This window comes from Urocampus carinirostris, chromosome 16, assembly GCF_059441175.1.
Source record: "Urocampus carinirostris isolate Australia breed hairy pipefish chromosome 16, RoL_Ucar_1.0, whole genome shotgun sequence".
NCBI lineage: Eukaryota > Metazoa > Chordata > Actinopteri > Syngnathiformes > Syngnathidae > Urocampus > Urocampus carinirostris.
The window spans coordinates 8,650,350-8,671,479 of record NC_142364.1 but is presented as its reverse complement, the minus strand read 5'-3'; the positions used below and the strand labels follow the sequence as shown (position 1 = coordinate 8,671,479).

At 43.1% G+C, this 21,130-nt stretch overlaps 1 protein-coding gene across 1 annotated transcript; it reads right to left on the bottom strand.

Annotated features, from left to right (window-relative positions):
• Window positions 1–369: 369 nt before the first annotated feature.
• On the bottom strand, window positions 370–20,901 carry LOC148350130 (proline dehydrogenase 1, mitochondrial-like). Its single transcript, XM_088355366.1, has 14 exons — window positions 20,199–20,901; window positions 17,766–17,974; window positions 17,109–17,143; window positions 13,707–13,856; window positions 13,575–13,639; window positions 11,420–11,536; window positions 10,494–10,573; window positions 10,310–10,391; window positions 10,151–10,243; window positions 9,927–10,073; window positions 6,658–6,833; window positions 6,494–6,592; window positions 6,339–6,427; window positions 370–3,038 (listed from the first exon to the last, which is right to left on the bottom strand). The coding sequence occupies exons 1-14, from the start codon at window positions 20,544–20,546 to the stop codon at window positions 2,848–2,850; spliced, it is 1,881 nt and encodes a 626-aa protein (XP_088211492.1). The 5' UTR covers window positions 20,547–20,901; the 3' UTR covers window positions 370–2,847.
• Window positions 20,902–21,130: the final 229 nt, after the last annotated feature.

Here is a 21,130-nt window from a genome sequence, read left to right as displayed (position 1 = left end):
TTGTTGCTCTTTGTTTCTTTCTCTCTCTGTGTCTTTTTAACTTCTTTTACTCTAACTTCCTTTTTTCCTTTTCTCTCTTTTCTCTTTCTCTCTTCCTACCCTTCGTGCTTTCTTTTCGCTCTTCTCTCCCTCCGTCTTTCTATTTCTCTTTGGATTTCTTTCTTTCTCTCCCTTTCTTTTCCCCCTGTCTCAAGACTTTTTATCTCTCACACACTCTCCCTCTCTCTCTTTTTCTTTCTTTGTCCCGCCCTCTCTCCTTTTCCCTCCCTCTTTCTCTTATTTCTTTATCTCTTTTTCTTTCTTTTTAATCTACTAGTCCGGCCCCCGACAGAGTGTTTGTTTTATCGTGTGATTCACATTTCATTAATATTCACCCTTGTGTTCATTTTTATTATTGTAAATAAAAGACTTTACATTTGTACAAAATTCTGATCAATAAAACAAAGTACAACAAAAGAGAACAAAAACAATAGATATGTGTGTGAAAAACTGACATTCAGTCATCATCACAACCCAGCAAATCATCGGCTGCTCTCTGCTCTGTACACTACTTTGTATTCAACAACAAGACTATTCTATTTTACTTGCACTCCAAGTGAAATGTAACATTTCACACTCTTTGGCTAATAGACATCAAATAAAATCAATGACATACAAATACTTTTAAATCTGAACCCGACACACCTGTCAGTATAAAATACATTGCATGTACAAAACCCTGCATCATCAACATTGTGCGTACTGTATTAAGGCATAAAGGAGTGATTGCGCAACAAAATAACACCTATAAGGAAATCATTCATTTCCAAGAGTACCACAAAAAAATTGTTTCCATTACCCTGTTTGGAATTGATATGGTTCTTGTCAAATTGTGCACCGACCATTATTTTTCACCCAATATAATGGTGACTATCTCATCATCTCATCAGCTGCACCGCTTATCCTCAGTAGGGTCGCGGGGGTGCTGGAGCCCATCCCAGCAATCACCGGGCAGTGGGCAGGGGACACCCTGAACTGGTTGCCAGCCAATCGCAGGGCACACCGGGACAGACAACTCACTCGCCTATTCACACCTAGGGACAATTTGGACCGGCCAATTCACATGAAATGCATGTTTTTGGAATGTGGGAGGAAACCGGAGTGCCCAGAGAAAAACCCACGCAAGCACGGGGAGAACATACAAACTCCGCACAGGAAGTCTGGAGCTGGATTTGAACCCACGCAGGAGGTTCCCAAGACATGAACTGTGCTGCACATGCGGTAACCACTGTGCCGCCGTGCTGCCTAATGGTGACTACTTTTTTACAAATGTTGCTAAATAGTGAGTAGTTGTGTGCTTTATTTAAAATACTGTCGCAGTGAAATAGGAACAGTAAAATATTAATAAAATAGATAACTTGGCAAATAGTGTGCAGCCACATTCTGGTTGTTTAAATTTGTCAAACTGTTTAGAAAGGGATAACAAATGGGTCAAATGGCCATCTTGTTGCCTCTGGTAACACTTAACAAGTATAATCAGTCAACAATACCCTTGAAAAGACCAGCATACAACATCAACAACAAATTATTTAGCGTGCCCAAAAGGATTTCATATTCAAACTTGGCGGTGTTCGTGCGTATGCCTCTTTGCTATTCGTCGATGTGGTATGAAATGCTGGTATGCAATTGGCTTGTGTTACTGCATCATGAGAATGATTATACTTTATTTACCAAACTACTTCCCACAATGCCTTTCTCTTCATTCAGTTCAGAATCTCGTTTTTTGTATTGTATATATTTACTATGGTTCTCAAAGCTTGCGGTCATGCTAAAGGAAGAAGCAAATACATGATAATGATGGAAACGCAGCTTGCGATTATCAAGAAATAGGAAGAAGGCATACGAATTGCTACCCCTCGCTCAGCTGGATGGTCGTACCCAATAGACAATCATAACTATTATCAAAAATAAAGAGCCGATTAAAGAAAATAGGTATTTAAGGATACGACAATCGTCGCATGCTTAAGTTTTAAAATCAGTTTCATCTTATTGTTTCATCCCCATCTCTTCAACCACCCGCTACTCCGTTTGACCAGCTCAAGTCACATTAAATCAAATGGTCAACTTATTCGTTTTCCCTTCACATGGATGTTATTTGTCGATGTCGTATGAAATGCTGGTATGCAATTGGCTTGTGTTACTGCATCATGAGAATGATTATACTTTATTTACCAAACTACTTCCCACAATGCCTTTCTCTTCATTCAGTTCAGAATCTCATCTCTTCGTAAAGACTGAGTTTTTTTGTATTGTATATGTTTACTATGGTTCTCAAAGCTTGCGGTGATGCTAAAGGAAGAAGCAAATACATGATAATGATGGAAACGCAGCTTGCGATTATCAAGAAATAGGAAGAAGGCATACGAATTGCTACCCTGGATGGTTGTACCAAATAGACGATTAGTACTATTACCAAAAATAAAGAGCCGATTAAAGAAAATAGGTCTTTAAGGATACAACAATCGTCGCATGCTTAAGTTTTAAAATCAGTTTCATCTTATTGTTTCTTCCCCATCTCTTCATCCACCCGCTACTCCGTTTGACCAGCTCAAGTCACATTAAATCAAATGGTCAACTTATTCGTTTTTCCTTCACATGGATGTTACAAATTTAAATGCACGTATATTACGTAGACATAGTACTTAAAATATACTATTTCATTTTCATTTTCATGCTGGGGGTTTCCATCCCCCACTTCACTGCAATTTCCCAACTCCGAACGGATTAATGTCATATTCCGGAGGGTACTGTGTATGGATCAGGGTTGGAAATGGTGCGTTGCCTGGAGATTTCGCGTGTTCCGAAAACTCAGTAGACAGGTTTGTAAAAGATTTGGCCTCCGAGCAGACGCCGTCGGAGCTCTTTCCACAGGAGGCTGCGCTCTCGCTGCGAACCCTTCATGAATCCGCGGTTCTCCTGAGCGCGGCGGGACAGGTACGGAATGACTTCGTCCACCGGCCCGTACGGGACATATTTGTACACAGGGAAGCCTGCCTGACCTGAGGGGATAGAACACAGGTGTCAAACAGGCGGCCTGAGGGCCAGATCAGGCTATGGGATTGAATCCGGCCCGCGAGACAACACTCAAAGAAGCGCAAGAGAAAAACAAGCTGCAGGTTGAAATATGTCAACTTGATGTTGCCAAAGCCAGGTGCCTCGGACAAAGACACTGTACTCGTATTAATTTCTCTCTCCCTCTCTCTCTCTCTCTCTCTTTCTTTTCCACCCCTTTTCTCCCACTCTGTCTCTGTCTCTTTCACTCTCTGTGTCTCTCTTTTTCTCTTCCTTTGTTGCTCTTTGTCTCTTTCTCTCTCTGTGTCTTTTAACCTCTTTTGCTCTAACATCCTTTTTTCATTTTCTCTTTTCTCTTTCTCTCTTCATACCCTTCGGGCTTTCTTTTCTCTTTTCTCTCCTTCTGTCTTTCTATTTCTCTTTGGATTTCTTTCTTCCTCTCCCTTTCTTTTACCCCTCTCTCACGACTTTTTATCTTTTATTTCTCACTCTCTCTCCCTCTCTCTCTTTTTTTCCTTTGTCCCGCCCTCTCTCGTTTTTCCCTCCCTCTTTCTCTTATTTCTTGATCTCTCTTTTTCTTTCTCTTTAATCTACTAGTCCGGCCCCCGACAGAATGTTTGTTCTATCGTGTGGCCCCCGAGTTAAAATTAGTTTGACACCCCTGGGATAGAAGGTTAATCAATGCTTTGGTTGTGCACACCCTTAAAAATGAAAACATATGAAATGATCTGCATTTCTATAGCGCTTTTCAAGTCAATGACTTTGCAAAGCGCTTTACTATCTGCTCCACATTTCCCAATAGCGGCCTTGCAGCCATGTAAGGCGCTAACCTGCTTATTGGGGGTATTAGGGGTTCAGTGTCTTACCCAAGGACACTTCGACATGTAACACGGACGAGCCGGGATTCGAACTGGGATCCCTTGATCCCAAGACAAGCGCTCTACCTCCTGAGCTACAGCCGCCCCCGATGTAAAAGTATTTCTGTTTTTTTTTTCCAATTATGTACAAAATGTCTAGCAGTGTAGTGCTCCCCACATTTAACCAAATATACTGCTAAAATAGTCAACGCACCAGGGAACACAAAAAATTAATTCTCAAAGTTGACTCAGCTGGCTTGTTTGCTGTAGAGCTATGAGGTCAATAAAGGAATACTTTAAAAATGGTGAATCCCATTTATACATCCATCCATCCATTATCTGCACAGCTTATCCACAGTAGGGTCATGGGGGCCCATCCCAGGTGTCTTCAGGCAGTGGGCAGGGGACACCCTGAACTGGTTGCCGGCCAGTCGCAGGGCACACAGAGACAGACAAGTCTCTTGCTTGGTCACACCTAGGGACAATTTGGACCGACATGCATGTTTTTAGGATGTGGGAGGAAACCAGAATGCATGAAAGAAACCCACAAAAGCACGGGGAGAACATGCAAATTCCGCACAGGAAGGCTGGTCGCCAGATTTGAACCCATGACCTCAGAACTGTGCCGCAGAATGCTGTAATATGGTCAGCTGCCGTGCCCCATTAACACAGTGCTTCTCAAATATTTTCTATCACGACCCCCCTTGGAAGAAGAAATCCTTCCCCCATTGATATAGAAATATTTCTATTTTTACTGTCAATGTTTTCAAAGTAGATATTGAATAAAAACTGAAACATGTTTAATGCCTAAAATGTTTGTGCTGTGTTTCTTGTCATTATAAACTACGGTAAATTCCGGACTATAAGCTGCTACTTTTCCCCCAAACTTTCAACCCTGCGGCTTATTCAGTGATGCGGCCAATTTGTGTAATTTCTCTATCGGCCGCCAGCGGCGCTCGAGTACAAAAAGTAAGATTTAGACCAATGGAATATATGCGCCGAGGAAGACTGCAACTTCTTGGCTTGTGCATAAATTAAATTAGCGTAAACATACCCTCATCATGCAAAATGCAAAAAGAAAGGCACATGACGCAGCTTTCAAGCTAAAAGCAATCGAGCAGTCCGATAAAAAAGGAAACAGCGCGACAGCGCGAGTGAGGCTGTGGGAGCGTGGGACGACGTCTATATGACAAAGTTTCTTTCCGACACTGAGTAAGACGACTTTGATGGCTTCAGTTCTAAGGAGGAAGATGAGGACGGTTTACCGTGATTTTTACAAGTACAGTATGTTTTTTTAACAGACCCGTTCACTGTGTTGCGAGCGTGTTGCTAGTGTGTTGCTACCATTAACTCCCCTGTCACGGGCGCCGTTTGGGATGAAAGTTATATTATTATTATTATTAAAGCTTTGAAAACTCTCTCGGTCTACCGTCATTCTTTGTAAATGTGTGTAACCCATGTATAATATGTATTTGCAACTGTATATTTTTGTAATTTATTTATTTGTATTTATTTGAGACACTTATTCTGATATGTTTTGCACGGGCGAATTAAAAAAGAGGGGCGGAACAAACGGGGGGGGTGACAGGAAGTGGGGTAAAGGTGAGACCTGTTTGTTGTCGCGGCGGACAATAGTGGATATATATTTTTCCCACCATTACCTTCGGAAATATACACTTTTTTTCCTTGGATTACTTTCAACTGGTACCCGGACTCTGCAAGTCTGCATCAAACCTTAAGTACCGATATAATTTTCCATTCATTTTGCCAGCTGTGATTTTTGGACTGTGTACTTCAATGAAGGACATTTAGTTTTCAATCGTGGGACTTGAAGTCGGGTTTGGATTGATTTTGTGTTTGTGTTACATTTTTTTAATGTGGGCGCATGCGGCTTATATACAGGTGTGGCTTGTGTATGTACAAAATTGGTTTTCCTCTTAAAATGTGGTGGGTGCGGCTTATAATCAGGTGCGCTCTATAGTCCGGAATTTACGGTACCTCAAGGGGCAAGGGTTCAATTATCGAATGATCATGACATTTCCGAGCCATGGATTGACTTAGATTGGAACGATACCAAAATTTCCAGTATCACGCGATGGAATTACTAAGAACATTTCGTTTTCCTTTGAGTTTTTCTGCAGGCTGTGGAGGAGACACTTGACACCCCTGATAAAGGATTGACCTCCCACACGCTATACTCGAAAGACCATCACTGTAACTTGATAACCTCCTGTACTGTACTGTACAGTTCCCAAGATACCAAGGAACCAACCCCTGTACAAGATGTCAGAAGGTTCAAGCACTTCAAAGACCACCAAGTGACTTTGTCACTGCCGCTCACGTAACTTGCGTGTCACAGACCTCCATACGTCTTGTTTATTGTTAGTATCAGAACAGTATCAGCAAGGGGGCCCGGCGGTTGGGACATACCTAGAGGGAAGCTGATTTGGTCACACATGCCGAGCAGCTGTCCAAAGTAGACTTTATTCTCAGTGGGTGAAAGGCCCATCTCGTTCATCCTGCGAAACGACACTCGTCCGTTACGCAATGGCGGACCGACCGAGCGCCATCTATCTGAAACTTACTTCTGGAGGGTGTACTTCACCGTGTCCTCATTGTGCGTAGCCACCATGATGTTGGACTTGCGGCCATGCTCGATGTCTTCTAGCAGGTACTCCAGACATCTGTGACAAAACCACGAAACCAGCTCATAAAACCGAAAAAGTCGTACCAGATGATTCCTACTTACTTGTGGTACATCCTGTTGGTGGCCTCATAGTCGGGATTGATGGGGTCCTCGTAGCCGATCTCCTCTGCCCGGGCTCTCTCTTGATACATGTACGCCCCGCGTACCAACTTAGCTCCGAAGTACCAACCTTCCCGCCGAGAGAGCTCGACATCCACCGTCACGTTGTCGTAGGCCTCCTGGAATTGACAGCACAGATAATTGAGATAGAATAGAATAGAATATACCTTTATTGTCATTGTTACAAAATGGGTTAACATATTGTGAGAACGAAATTGGGCATGACACTCCAGTGTCACACATTCACAGTGAGGAAGAAACCAAGAAGATAAGGAACAGAGAAGATAAGGTTATAAAACAAGGAGGATAAGGTTATAGTTATAATTTACACAATATTTACACAAAGAAAGGACGGCATGTAGGATGTTACATACAGTTGGTATCGTAAGGGTTTGTGCAATATGCATTTGGTGCAAAAATAGTCAACATAGTGCAAAAAAAATAGTCGAGCAGTAAACATAGTGCAGTCAACATTGTGCAAGAAACATAGACATGAGTACCATTTTACGTTCGTATGAGGTAGTGTGTTTGCAAGAGTTTTTTGTGCGGTGTGTGTTTAGGGTGGTAATAGCTCTGGAGAAGAAACTGTCTCTGAGTCTGTTTGTTTTTGTTTTGTGTGACCTGTAGTGCTTGCCGGAAGGCAGCAGGTCAACGAGGTGGTGGCCGGGGTGAGAAAAGTCCTTGGTGATGTTTTCTCCTCTGCTGAGATAGCGAGAGCAGGCAATGTCCTCCAGACTGGGCAGAGAGCAACCGACGATTTTCTGGGCTGTTTTGATGACCCTCTGGAGCGTTTTCCTATCTGCTGCTGTGCACCCAGCATACCACACCGTAATGCAGTATGTTAGAATGAGTGAATGGGATGAATAAAGTATCTATCTATCTATCTATCTATCTATCTAGAATGCTCTCCACTGTGGCTTTGTAAAAGGACACCTGCAGCTGCTGTTTTAGATGATTTTTCCTGAGCACTCTCAGGAATTGTAGTCGCTGCTGGGCCTTCCCTACCACCGCTCTGGTGTTTGCAGACCAGGAGAGGTCGTCGGAGATGTGCACACCCAGAAATTTGAAAGAGTGGACTCTCTCTACACAGTCTCCTTTTATGATGAGTGGTGCTGGATTCCTGCCATTCCTTCTGAAGTCCAGTATCAGTTCTTGTGTTTTTGTGGTGTTCAGCACGAGGTGGTTTTTCGAACACCACGTTGACAGTGACTCCACCTCATCCCTGTACGCCGCCTCTTCCCCTTCAGAGATGAGGCCGGTCAAGGTGGTATCGTCGCCGAACATAATGATTGTGTTTGTGAGGTGGGTCGGTGAGCAGTCGGAGGTGTAGAGGGTAAAAGCAGGGGGCTCAGTGCACAACCTTGGGGTGAGCCAGTGCTCAGATCTATCTAATCTTACGACCCCTCTAAGGTACACTGTTTTACTACTGATATACCCGACAATCTAAAGAGATTGCTACCAACCTACCTGCGAGGCCATCTGTTACCTCACTTTCCTGTCACGATTTTGTCACTTGCCCGCTAATTGCCCTCACCTGCGCTCACTCTTTCAGTCCCAGCTTCCACTCGTTCCCCAATTAGCCCTCTCCCTATTTAAGCACGTCATTCCCGTTCACTCCTTGTCAGTCTGTCAGCAAACCTAAGCACATGCAAGGCAAGCACTTTTTGACTCTGGCTGCTATTCTGGACCTGTTCCTGTATTCTGCCTGATTCCGCCCCGTTTCCTGTTACGATCTCCGACCGCGCTCCGTTCTCCCGTCCTGGCTGCCCGACTTGTTCCGATCCACGATCACGCTTTGTTCGCGAGGGCTTCCTGCCCCTCCTGCCCAACGAGCACCAGATCGCTGTTTTCCTCTCGTCCTGATTTCCCCGATCCCTTAATAAAGTATTGTGTGAAACGTTACGCATCTGAGTCCACTGCTTGTTACGGTCGTGATACTTTCCTACTCTCTACCCTATCGTTTTTGTCTGGTCCCAACCAGCAAACATCATTTCATCTAAATTTCTAACCATCGTGATGTAGCGAAAATTTGGGTCAATGAAATGAATAATTGATTCATGAATCCAGGGTTTGTACACCAAGCACTCTCAAGGCCCTTTTTTCAAGTTTTCCAGTACCTTCAAAGGAATAAATCCAGTGCCAATCAAAACAACGTTATTTGTTTTTTTTCTTGATTCACTGAAGTCGCTATCTTGCTGCTAGCACATATTTTGTGCTATTTTGAGCTGTTCCTATCTATGATCTTTTTGTGTCAATGGGCTGCTATAAACTGACAAGAATTCTGCCGTTCTGCTTCAACAATGCAAGGGAAGCTTGGCTACATCACACTTTTTTACAAACACAGAATGGCTCTATAGGTGATGGGTAATAATGGAGTTCAATACGGAAGACAAAAAAAAAGAAATAAAGCACTGTATGTATAAAAAGCAGGAAATTGAGCAAAATTTGGATTCCTTTGCTAAACATATGATATTACTAATTACCAATTAATTTGGTGCATAATGTTTTATCATTGTGGGTAATATATAATTTAAAAAACAAAAAAATCTGAAAAGTCGTTTGGGAGAAAAGCCAAATAGCCGGTTTTCTAAATAGAGCTGTCCTCTTGGGTGCGACTACATGAAAACACCTTAATGACCAGCCACCAGAGCAGGTGTGACGCTGTCATTTTCACATATCTCTTTAAAAGAAATTCTTCATTTATTACGTGATTTATTGAGCCGGACTGCCAAGAAACATGGCAATCGCAACAATTTCAAGCATTTTGAAGCACTTCCCCCAAATTTCAAGCATTTTCCTGACCTTCTAAACACTAAATTTAATTCAAGCATTTTCAAGGATTTCAAGCACCCATAGAGAGCCTGGTTAACCTGAAGAGTTAAATATTTCTACAGAGATCGTCTCAGTCACTGGTAGCAGACGACAATGTCCTTTTAGTTGATAATAGTATCGCAGTATTCTACATGGGCTGTCTTTCTGTGAATAAATAGGTGCTGTGTTGTGTTCGTCAGGTTTATTGTCGCTTAATAAGGGGAAATACAATCATTAATAAGGGGATCAACAGGCTGAGGTGGACAAGTATGCTAGTCGACCTGTATGCTATTGTTCCTAGCAAACACTTACTTACTTACTAATGAATTGTGCATTTCTTTTACCCAGTAATATTAACCGCAGATGTTTCCATAAATATATTGTCCAATAAGAGGTCTGACCTTCAGGTAGCACTGATAAGTATTGAAGATGATCGGCTTCTCAGTGTTGAACTTCCTCTGCATCTCCAGAGCCAGCCGACTAATCGCTGGCTGGAAATACGTCTGCTCAGCATCTACCATGAGCCGGACGCCGTGCTCCAAGGCACACTGGATAGAGAAAAGAGCATTGTAAATCTGAAATATTCATGAAAAGATACAGTGGAAGGGGGTTTCTGGGCCCTCACGTTGGCCAGGACGTCTACTCTCTGCAGCATTCGCTTCATCTGGCGCTCTTCTTCAGCCGTGAATGTGCTCAGGAGAGGTTCTAGCTGGCCCGTCTTTCGAGGGAAGAAAGCAGACCTACAGTCACTTGATTAGTTCCCAGGATTCCCCTCTGAACATACCTGAAGGTCTGGCACCATGAGAAGATTAGAAATTTTGGTTGTGTCGTCTATCAAACTGTTCCAATCAAGCATATCTATCGTTCTGCAAATAAGGATGAATTAATTAGTCAAATTTTTAAAGAATATTCAAATTAATTGTAGTTTCTGGCCACAAACTAGCAGAATAGAAGTCGAAACGTCGTACCCTGATAGTCCAAGCTTCTCTCCAGTAAACCAGTTTTCGATGTCGTCTTTAGCAGCAACACCCAGCTTGGTCAAAGTCTCCTAGAAATGTATATTTTCATAGAACAAATGAAACACACACTCACAAAATCACTGTATTGTTCGTACCTTAAAAAAGTTGTCTTACATAAAAGAGCAAGGGTTGCAATGAAAACTGTCTTTTATAAATGGTTACCACTACTAATAGTATTTCATTGTAATTTTTGTATGTATTCTATATCAATGGTGGTCTAGTGGTTATGATTCGGTGTTCTCACTGCCGTGACATAGGTTCGACTCCTGTTGGATGCAATGTCTTACGATTTTGGTCGGCTATGTCAGTGTTTTTCACCCACTGTGCCATGGCACACTGGTGATATTGTCAGATATGCCCTAGGAAATGACCCAATTTTGTGCCTGTGCGGTCTAGCGCCCGGCAGAGTCATTATGTAATACTCTTGGAGACGAGTGAATTAGTGAGGAAAATGTCTGAGAGCTGTGGAGGGAGAGATTTGTGTGTGATTTTAATAGATTCCTGCCAGGATACCAACTCTGTGTTGATCCAAACAGGCCCAGGCTTCACACTGAGTAAGTATAAATACAAAAGATTATAAATTACTTCATCCTTTGTGTTTATTTGATTCCTATTCAAGACATAATAAGTTGTTGAAAAACACTTACAGTATATTGTCAATGTAAGCATTTATTTTCACATTTTCAGGTGGTAATCTCCCGCGAGATTTTATCAATGAGAGAAATGTGCCTCGGCTCGAAAAATGTGCAAAAACACAGAGCTATTTTATTCAACTGATCAATCATTTTACGAATATACTAATATCATACCGTACAACTATGTATAACGTGCACCCAAAGTTCGATTTTTAAAGGGAAGTCCTATCAAACACTCACCTTCAGTTGCGCCGGTTCTAATTTCTGTTCCAGAGCTGTCATTTCTGATTTCCCCTGTTGAGCCGCCAGGAACTTGAAAAACTGTTTCCATTTGAGCAAAACTTCAGAAAACTGGAGCTGTGAACCAAAGATCCCAGATATCAATGATTTATTCAGAGTTACAGAACTCATATCACGTCTGGTAGCAGCTATCTTAGCTTTTTGGCATCATTATACAAGTACTTTGCGTTGTTAGTCAATGGTAATAAAACGCTAATGATTATAAAGTACGATCGTAAAAAAAAAATGTTGGCACCCACTCCAACAATACTGAAAGAAAATTCCCTGATAAATGTCCAATGATTGACTACTTTTGTGAGATGTGGAGATAAGCTACAATAACGAAATGAAATGCTATCAACAAAAACATAATCCATTAGCAAAATGAAAGAACATTTCACTTAATATAGAGCAGTGTTTCTCAACCGGTTGGTCGGGACCCAAAGGTGGGTTGCAGATCTGTTTTCAGTGGGCCGCGGGCCTTTGCCAAGAAAACAAAAGTAACCGAGGGTCAGTTAAACTTCAACAGTAGGTGGCGACACTGCCCTGCAAATGAGTTGAGACCCGCCATTTCACACCACAGAAAAAGACTAGCAGTGTGTGATACTATCGCAGTTAATGGGGACCAGAACCAGCGATATACAAAAATCTACCAAGTAACACCAGCACTCAAATTTTTAAAATGTTGACTGGAGATACTGGATCGCGGCCGCACGGGAGCTGTTCATTTGAGGCTGAAAGAACGTAAAAAAGAGCCGCCCCGCATGACACAAATTTGCTCTTTCGGCCCCAATTCTCAGCAATAGTCGACTGGAGATAATGAATCGCTGTTCATTTTAGTCAGAGAGAGCAGAAAAAAAATACTCTACAAATCACAAAAATTGCCCTTTCAGCCCCTGCTTTCACTTAAAGTCGATTGTGGATAATGGATCACGACCAAAACCGTGCATTTAATTTTTGGGCAGGCCATATCGGTACACTTCTTGACTAAAGTGCCTTGAGCCGGTCCTGGCTCGCAGCAATATGGTAGTGGGGATAATGGATTGTGGCCGCAAGAGTGTAATTCATTTTAGGCGGAAATACAGTAATGGCAAAAGAAAGACGCCATGTTCGGCAAAAGTGCGCTCTGTCGGCGCCCTACTCGCTGCAATATGCAATCGAGGATACTGGATCGCAGCCGCACAGGTGCAGTTCACTTTTTTGGGGATTTAGTGTCGTTCTACTTTAAATCTGTTAAGCGTGTAAAAAGCTAAAAACGTTTTGTGTTTTACAATTTTTTGGGTCGAGTTGTGAATATTTTCATTTATATTTCCCAATCGTGTAACGTTTCTCACAAGTTTTTTGAGATAGAGAGAGGAAGGGCAATCCGGTGCTTACTAGACGCGGGAAGAATCCCCTGCAAAACATGTAAAACTACTAATTACTAAATAATTTGGTGCATAATGTTTTATTATTATTGATAATATATCATTAAAAAAAACGAAAAACCTGAGGAGCCGTTAAGGAAACGAACGAGCCGAGCCAAAAGAGCCAATTTTCAACATGGAGCTGTCCTTTTGGGTGCGGCCAGTAAAGCACGGTGATGTTTCACATGCCGACCACCAGAGCAGGCATGTTGGCGTCATTTTCACACACTTTTTAAAAAAACTTTCTTCATTTATTGGGTGGTCTATGAAGTCAGATTTACAATAAACATAGAAAAGGTAACCATTTCAAGCACTTCACCCAAAATTCAAGCATTTTCCCGACCTTGACAACACAACATTCAAATTCAAAGCATTTTCAAGGGTTTGAAGCACCTGTGAGAACCCTGACTGATATCGAGGACTAAAAGGCCAATTTTCTAAATGGAGCTGTCCTCTTGGGAGCGACCAGTAGGGGCCAGTGACACGTCACATGACAATGCCATAATGACAAACCACCAGAGCAGGCATGTTGGCGTCATTTTCACAAACTGCTTAGAAACATGCCAGAGGCAACAATTTCAAGCACTTCACCCAAAATCCAAGCATTTTCCCGACCTTGACAACACATCATTCAAATTTAAAGCATTTTCAAGGATTTGAAGCACCTGTAAGAACCCAGACTGATATCGAGGACATCGAGTTGCACTCACCAGGAACTGAGGACGTCCCAGAGCGGTCATTTTGATAGCCGAGAAGCCGTCAGCAGAAGCTCCACCTGAGGACGTCATATCGCATAGAGCTTCTCAATGCATTCCTGGTAACAACGCCAATTTGAATTTTACCTGAGGCTTTGATGCAGTTGATGAAAGTTTCGAGCTGGTTGTCGCATTTTACTTCGTCGGCGTAGAAGTACGTGCGAGCGCTGATGACGCCTCCGCGCCTGTCGCTGAACTGTCGATGAGGCCTGTATTTTTTCTCCCGGTGATCGGCGACTAGAGGAGAATTAAAGCCACTTTTAGCCAAAATAGATTTATTGCTATATCTGGGAAACATGATTATTGATGCGAAGCTCCTTTGGCGCCAACTGCCTTGGACTCTGATTGGCTCCCTGTCCCTATTTAAACCCACTCCTATCTGTCCCCTTTTGTCAGTCCATCTGCAAACCTCAGTGTATACTAGGCAAGCCTTTTTCGACCACGACTCCCACCTCTCCCGTTTTTGCTCCCATCTGTGCCCCGACTTCGACCAGTTTTTTGATCCTGACCACGTCTGCTCTCCCGTTCTGGCTTACGACCAGTTTCTGACCCCGACCACGCTTTGCTCTCCCAGTCCCGGCTACCGACCAGTTCTTCCGTCCCTGACACAGCCATCGCTCCCTACGGAAGATCCACTTCCGTGTTCGGATCACAGTCCGAATCGGAAAGCGACTTGCTTCCCGCGTCCAGCGAACAGCGGATCGTGGGCAAAGCCCTTCCTCATTCTTTCAATAAAACTTCTGGCAAACGTCACGTAATTGGGTCCTGTTTCCATTCTGGTCCTGACACAATGTTTCTGTTATGTTATTGCCAGGTGGTAATTTTTAGAAGTGGGGTTAAAATAGGTTCCAGTCGACCACTAAAATATCTAAGGTACAGAAGGATTTAAAGACACAGATAGTAAGTTAATTTTAATCTTAATCAAAGACACTGATCAAGTCAATGATTTCTCATGCCATTTAGAAATCAATTTTCCAAGAAAATCGCAATGAACTGGTGAGATAGCTTCGAAATCAGTGCGCGGGCTACTCAGGTGTTCCTAGGGGACTACCTGGTGCCCATGAGCACCACATTGGTGACTCCTTAGCTTAGTTGTTTTGCTTTTATTACTGAAGATGAGATCATATAATATCAAATATTTTAAAAAATGAATATTAACAAAAAACAGAGCTACTACCAGTTTCAACAGTTATTTAGACTGTATTGCATGTCTACTATTTTGGTCAGCCTAATATACGATACCACTTTCTCCGTGTAACTTGAACTCAACATTTCCCAGAATCAAGAACGGACCGCTCCTTCTCATATACCGCCCATTCCAAATATAACCTTTGCATCATATGTTCTCACAGAACAACATACTGTACCATTGCCAGTGCCAACTTTCCAGGAACAAAAACAAATATCGTATTTTCAGGACGATAAGACGCAACTTTTGTCACACAATTTCAACCGTGCGGCTTATGCAAAGATGCGGCTTATGTATGTATGTTTTCTAACGGCTGCCGGGGGCAATCTAGCAGGAAAAGTACGAGTAAGGAAAGGTTTTGTCAAGGAATACAACCGCCAATAAACACCATAGAAGAAGTAGACATAGAAGATTCAACATACGCACTTTTATTCATGTACAAGCATGAATAAAGTTGGCATAAACTGAACCTCACCATGGAAAATGCGTCTTATTGTCATGATTACTGATGTGACTCAACTGTGCCCGCTCATTTGGCACCAACTGCCACGAGTTCTGATTGGCTCCCTGTCAGTATTTGAACCCTGTCCCGTCAGTCTCCTTTTGTTAGTTTGTCTGCGAACCTCTGTTTTTCAGGGCAAGCCTTTTTTCGACCCCTGTGTCCCGCCTGTCCTGTTTTTGCTCCCGTTTGTCTACAGGCTACGACCTTTTTTGATCCCGACCATGCCTGCTCTCCCGTCCCGACTTATGACCCGTTTTTGTTCCCGACCACGTCTGCACTCCCATCCTGGCTTACAGCCCGTTTCTGACCCCGTTTTTGCTCCCGTTTGTCTCCACCTACGACCTGTTTTGATCCCGACCATGCCTGCTCTCCCGTCCCGACTTACGACCCGTTTTTGTTCCCGACCACGTCTGCACTCCCATCCTGGCTTACAGCCGGTTTCCTACCCCGACCACGTTTTTGCCCTCCTGTCCCGGCTATGAACCTGTTTTTCCGTCCCTGACACCGCCATCGCCCGCTACGGAAGATCCACTTCCGTGTTTGGATCGGATTCCAAGTAGGAGAGCGACTTGCTTCCCGTGTCTAGCGAGCACCGGATCGCGGGCGCTGCCCTTCCTCTCTCTATCTCAATAAACTTGTGAGAAAAGTTACGCGATTGGGTCTACCCTTTGTTCTGGACGTGACAGAGAGGTTGTTTCAAGGAATACAACCGCCAATAAACACCACAGAAGAAGAAGCCATAGAAGATTTAACGTATGCTAGCGCACTTTTATTCATGTACAAACATGAATAAAATTTGCATAAACTGACCCTCACCATGGAAAATGCGTCAGGTGCGGGTTATGTTTAAACAAAAATGTTCTTCCTTAACGCCAGAGTGTGTAATATATGACCATTAGATGGCACTGTTGTCTAATGCGAACGAAAACCAGTGACACAGAGTATAGCATAGCAGCAAGATACCTGACAAAAATGACGGCAACCTCTAGTATAGATTCCACTATGTAAAATAACTACAAATTTCTCGACCTATGATTATTCTTCTAATAATTTACATTGATATGATAGTGAATGTAGTATTCAAATCAATGCTTTTTTTTTTTTTTACATTATGAAAGTTTTTTTGTCCCACGAGGAGTGTCATGATTACTGATGTGACTCAGCTGCGCCGCTCATTTGGCGCCAACTGCCGCGGGTTCTGATTGGCTTCCTGTCAGTATTTGAACCCTGTCCTGTCAGTCTCCTGTTGTCAGTCCGTGTGCGAACCTCTGTTTTTCAAGGCAAGCCTTTTTTTTACCCCAGACTCCCGCCTGTCCCGTTTTTGCTCCCGTTTGTCTCTGGCTATGACCTGTTTTGATCCCGACCATACCTGCTCTCCCGTCCCGACTTACGACCCGTTTTTGTTCCCGACCACGTCTGCACTCCCATCCTGGCTAACAGCCCGTTTCTAACCCCGACCACGTTTTTGCCCTCCTGTCCCGGCTATCAACCTGTTTTTCCGTCCCTGACACCTCCATCACCCGCTACGGAAGATCCACTTCCGTATTCGGATCACAATCCAATTGCGAGAGCGACTTTCTTCCCGCGTCTAGCAAGCACCGGATCGTGGGCGCTGCCCTTCCTCTCTCTATCTCAATAAACTTGTAAGAAACGTTACACGATTGGGTCCTGTTTCTGTTCTGGTCCTGACAAGGAGACACTAAATATTACACACTGTCCTTTTAAAATATGTGTAGGGTGCGGCTTGTAGTCAGGTGTTGCTCATAGTCTGGAAATGACTGTATTCTGCACAACTCACCTGGAGTTTCTTTCTCAGCCTCGGCCACACATGAACTGAAAACAAAAAAAAAGGATAATGAGGAGGAAGAAATTGATTATTCATTCATTTATTTATTTGTGTCTTTGTTTTGCAGGCGACGACATAATTTTGCTTTATTTGTGTTTAGGTAATATCGTTCTTTCCCTTACATAATGCTGCAGGGGTCTGACTAGCCAATCACAAGAGAGGGGTCTGTCCTTCCCAGCCAATGGGACGAGCTAATCTGAGCAACTGATTTGTATGTGTACGGAACAAACTTTTTTGTGTTTATGTTGATAGTGAATAAGAAAGCTGGTCATGAAGCTTGTGATTATGACTGATAGGAAGAAATAGAGGGAACATTAGATGATTAATTAGATATAATAGGAACAAGATGAGTATTTAGTTATCAGACATGAAACAGCAAGTGAAAATAACACAACACAAGGAACTTTTTTGTTATAAAGACTTGACGCTTGGTATGTTTTCAATTACTTGTACTACCCCCCCCCTTTCAGCCTCTCCAATTTCTATTACATAACAGCGTAACTTCAACCCACGTGGCCGAACTCAGAGCACACTCTGTTTCGAAACGTGACGGGATTTAATAAGGGAACGCATTCCACTGTGGTCTAGCAGCACAACAACAAAACTCACTCCATCTCCTTCTTCTCGGCCTCCTCCTGCGTCAGGTCTTCCTCCACGCTGTAGTCCAGGACTGCACCCACTCCAAAGGCCTGGTTCTTGCGGATCAGGGGCTTGATGGCGTTGTGGTCCTCGCCGGCCACAAACTGCCCGTAGAAGGTCATCTTCATTATCTTCTCGAACAGCCACTTCCCGAAGACCTTCTTGCTCAGTTCCATTAACTGTAAACATGTACCGTAATGCATTGGTCCCCATCTTATAACATACCTGTTGTTAGGAATTTAATACTAAAATGTATTGTTTACCAAATTTTTCGAATTAGTTATCTGACTCCAATAACCAAACACAACCTACATTTACTCAACAATGCGCGCTCGTTTCTTGATGGAAAAGATGAACAAGAATAGCTGACATTTTCACACGGGGGCAGATTTAATTTCATAAACAATTTAACTAAAGGTGAACTCCATCGAATAAAGGCCGAATTAGTCGAATTAGTGTCGTCTGGGCCCTCTGGGAAGCCCTCTCTTCAAGTCCTCCAGCCTTTTTCTCTCGGCCCACGTCTTCCCGCAAGATGGTGTCCCGGCTCCTCCCATGGGCATGCCAGGGAAGCCCCCCCTGGGCGTCGCGATGTCTGGAAAACTCTAAACAACACCGAGCGTTTCTACGTCATCAGGGCCTTGTTCTCAAAACATCGCCTGCCGTCCTCCGTCAGAGTCCTGTTATCAAAATTCCCTAATCAAAATATTCTGCATTTGGAACGGCGTGAACTGTCATTGAACTATAGCCTACTCGGTGAAAATCTTCATTGAACTCAATAAATGTAACTTGTATTCAATCGTATAAAATCCTTTATAGTCAAATGTATAAAATCCTTCACTGTCAACGTGTTGTAACAGTTGCCATGGCGCCCAATTGGCCCCTGCCCGTGCGGTGCCAGCTGCGGCTCGTCAACAGATTGGCTTTCTGTCAATTTTAAGCTCGGCGCTGTCACGCTTCCTTGATTTCGGTTACCAGTTTTATTTCCGTCTAGTTTTGTCCTGTTTATTATTTTCTCCAGTTTTCGTTCCCGTCTCGTTTGTCCTGTTTATCTTCGATATCCTGATTCATTATCTATCCTGTCTGTCCCGTCCTGTCTGGTATCGACCCCATCTGTCCGATATCAACTCGGGCAATTGGAATCGATCTCGTCGGTCTCTGGCTTCCTGTCTTTCCACGCCAGACCATTGCCTAACGTGCATGACTCCCTATTTCCCGTAAAATAGAAGGCTTGTGTGAGAACGTCACGCGTTTGGGTCCTAATCCTGCTCTGGTTCATGACACGTGTACGTTTTCCCCGTATTTTATGTTTCTTTGATCATGTCAAGTGAAGTCTGCGATCAGGGACCGAGACGATCGGGATTGGAGCTAAAATGGGCAAGGCGAGATCGGTCTAACAAAAAAAATGGATTTTTTAAAATGACTTTAGTGTACATTGTATAACTATTTTTGTACAGAAAAAAATTGCCCATTTTTGCTCTAATCATGATCGTCACTGATAACAGACCACGACGTCATAGTAAAATTATGGTTTGTGGAGAATATGGACCCATGTGGGGGAGGCAGGAACTGGAGCAGGGGTGCTACAAATAGCAATTTATTTTTTTGTAATTTGTAAAAAAAATTGTTATTCATCCTGATAGTCTTTCATCTTTTCTTTTTCTCTTCAAAGTCTTTATTACATGATTTACCCTGGAGTGCCATGTCTTATCTTTTTGCATACACTGTTTCACAAAAATTTCAAGAAAATTCTATTCTATTCTAAAATTGAACACACGAAAATACATTACTCCTGCCCGCATTACTGATTTAATTTCAAATTCCCTATTCACTCTGGATAATCTCACAATAGCCCCCTCCCCACTTTAAAACATCTTCTCCCCGGATCTATACAATTCACATAGGTCACCTTATTTTTACTTCAAAACGGTAAATTACGATTTTTGTATAAGAATTAGAATTGTCTTTATTGTCATTGATATCAACATTGTGAAACATTGTATGCAATGAGATTAGATATAGCATTCCAGTGTCAAACATGGAAAACGATAAGTTACACAGTGTAGTGCAAGGGTCTCCAAAGTGGTGCCCACGGGCATCAGGGAGCCCTCTGAGGACAGCGGAGGTGGCCGCGGACCTGTTCTGAAAACGTAGTAGCTCACCAGTTCTTGGTCATTGTGAGTCTCTTGTAAAACAATTTTGTTTAGCAGTTGACTTGGTCTATATTACGCTACTCCCAATAAAATGTGTTGTTATTTTAGAAAACTCATATCAAACTAAAAAAAAGCAGCTCTCAGCATGAAAAAGGTTGGATACCCCTGGGGTAATGAGACTATCAGGATAAATATGCAAACTTTTTTTTTATTAATCATGTAACGCAATCCAAATGTCCACCGGGGACCTCACCTCCTTGTTCTTGTCCACCAAGAAGTCCACCGTGCACAGCTTGAAGACCAGCAGACTCCTGAGAAGCTCCACGTTGTCTTTACTCTTGTACGCTTCCTCCGTGTTGTTAAAGTCCACGCTGATGTTGGCACGTGGAAGCCCGGCTTGGGCGCTCCTACCCGGGGTGATGAGTTCCACGGGCTCAGCCTCCACCACGGAGCATCGGCCCTCCTCCATCCGCTGCTGCTGCCGCTTCTCGTGGGTGGACGCCGCCGCCGTGGATCGGCATCTCACGGCCGGGAGGAAGCGAAGCTTGGCGGCTTTGTTAGCGTGGACGAGAGCCGAGATCATCTTGTTGGCGCTCGTCATTGCTTTGGTCTGTGCGTGGATGGAAATGTGCGTTTGGCTCTTTCACTTGGCAAGTTGTATCATGTTCTTCTCAAGTTGGGGGTGGGTCTTCCCTTGGCGACATGTTATGTAATAAAAAAGAAAGAAAGAAATACGCCCCCCTCCCCTGGTTTCTCTGATGATCCCTGCTTTCAATGACGTCAGAAGGTAACGTCTATTGTTACTGGTTACATTGCAATAAAGATTTTGGCACGCCCCCAAAAAGTGTGTTCTTTTTTGAATGACGTCACCAAGCTATGTTAAGTAAGGTAAAATAGAACTTTAAAGGGACAGTGTGTAATATTTTGTGCCTACAAGTGCTACCAAAACATTTCATTCAGTAAAAAAAAAAACATTGATTTGAATGGTTGGTTGGTTGGTTTGTTGCTTGGTTGGTTGGTTGGATGCTTGGTTGGTTGCTTGGTTGGTAGCTTGGTTGGTTGCTTGTTTTGCCACTTTTTCATTCTCTCATTTTTACTCTTTCTTTCTCTCTCACTCTTTCTCTTTTTCTACTCTCTCTCTCTTTCTCTTCCTCTCTTCTTGTCTCTCCGACTCTTTCTCGCTCT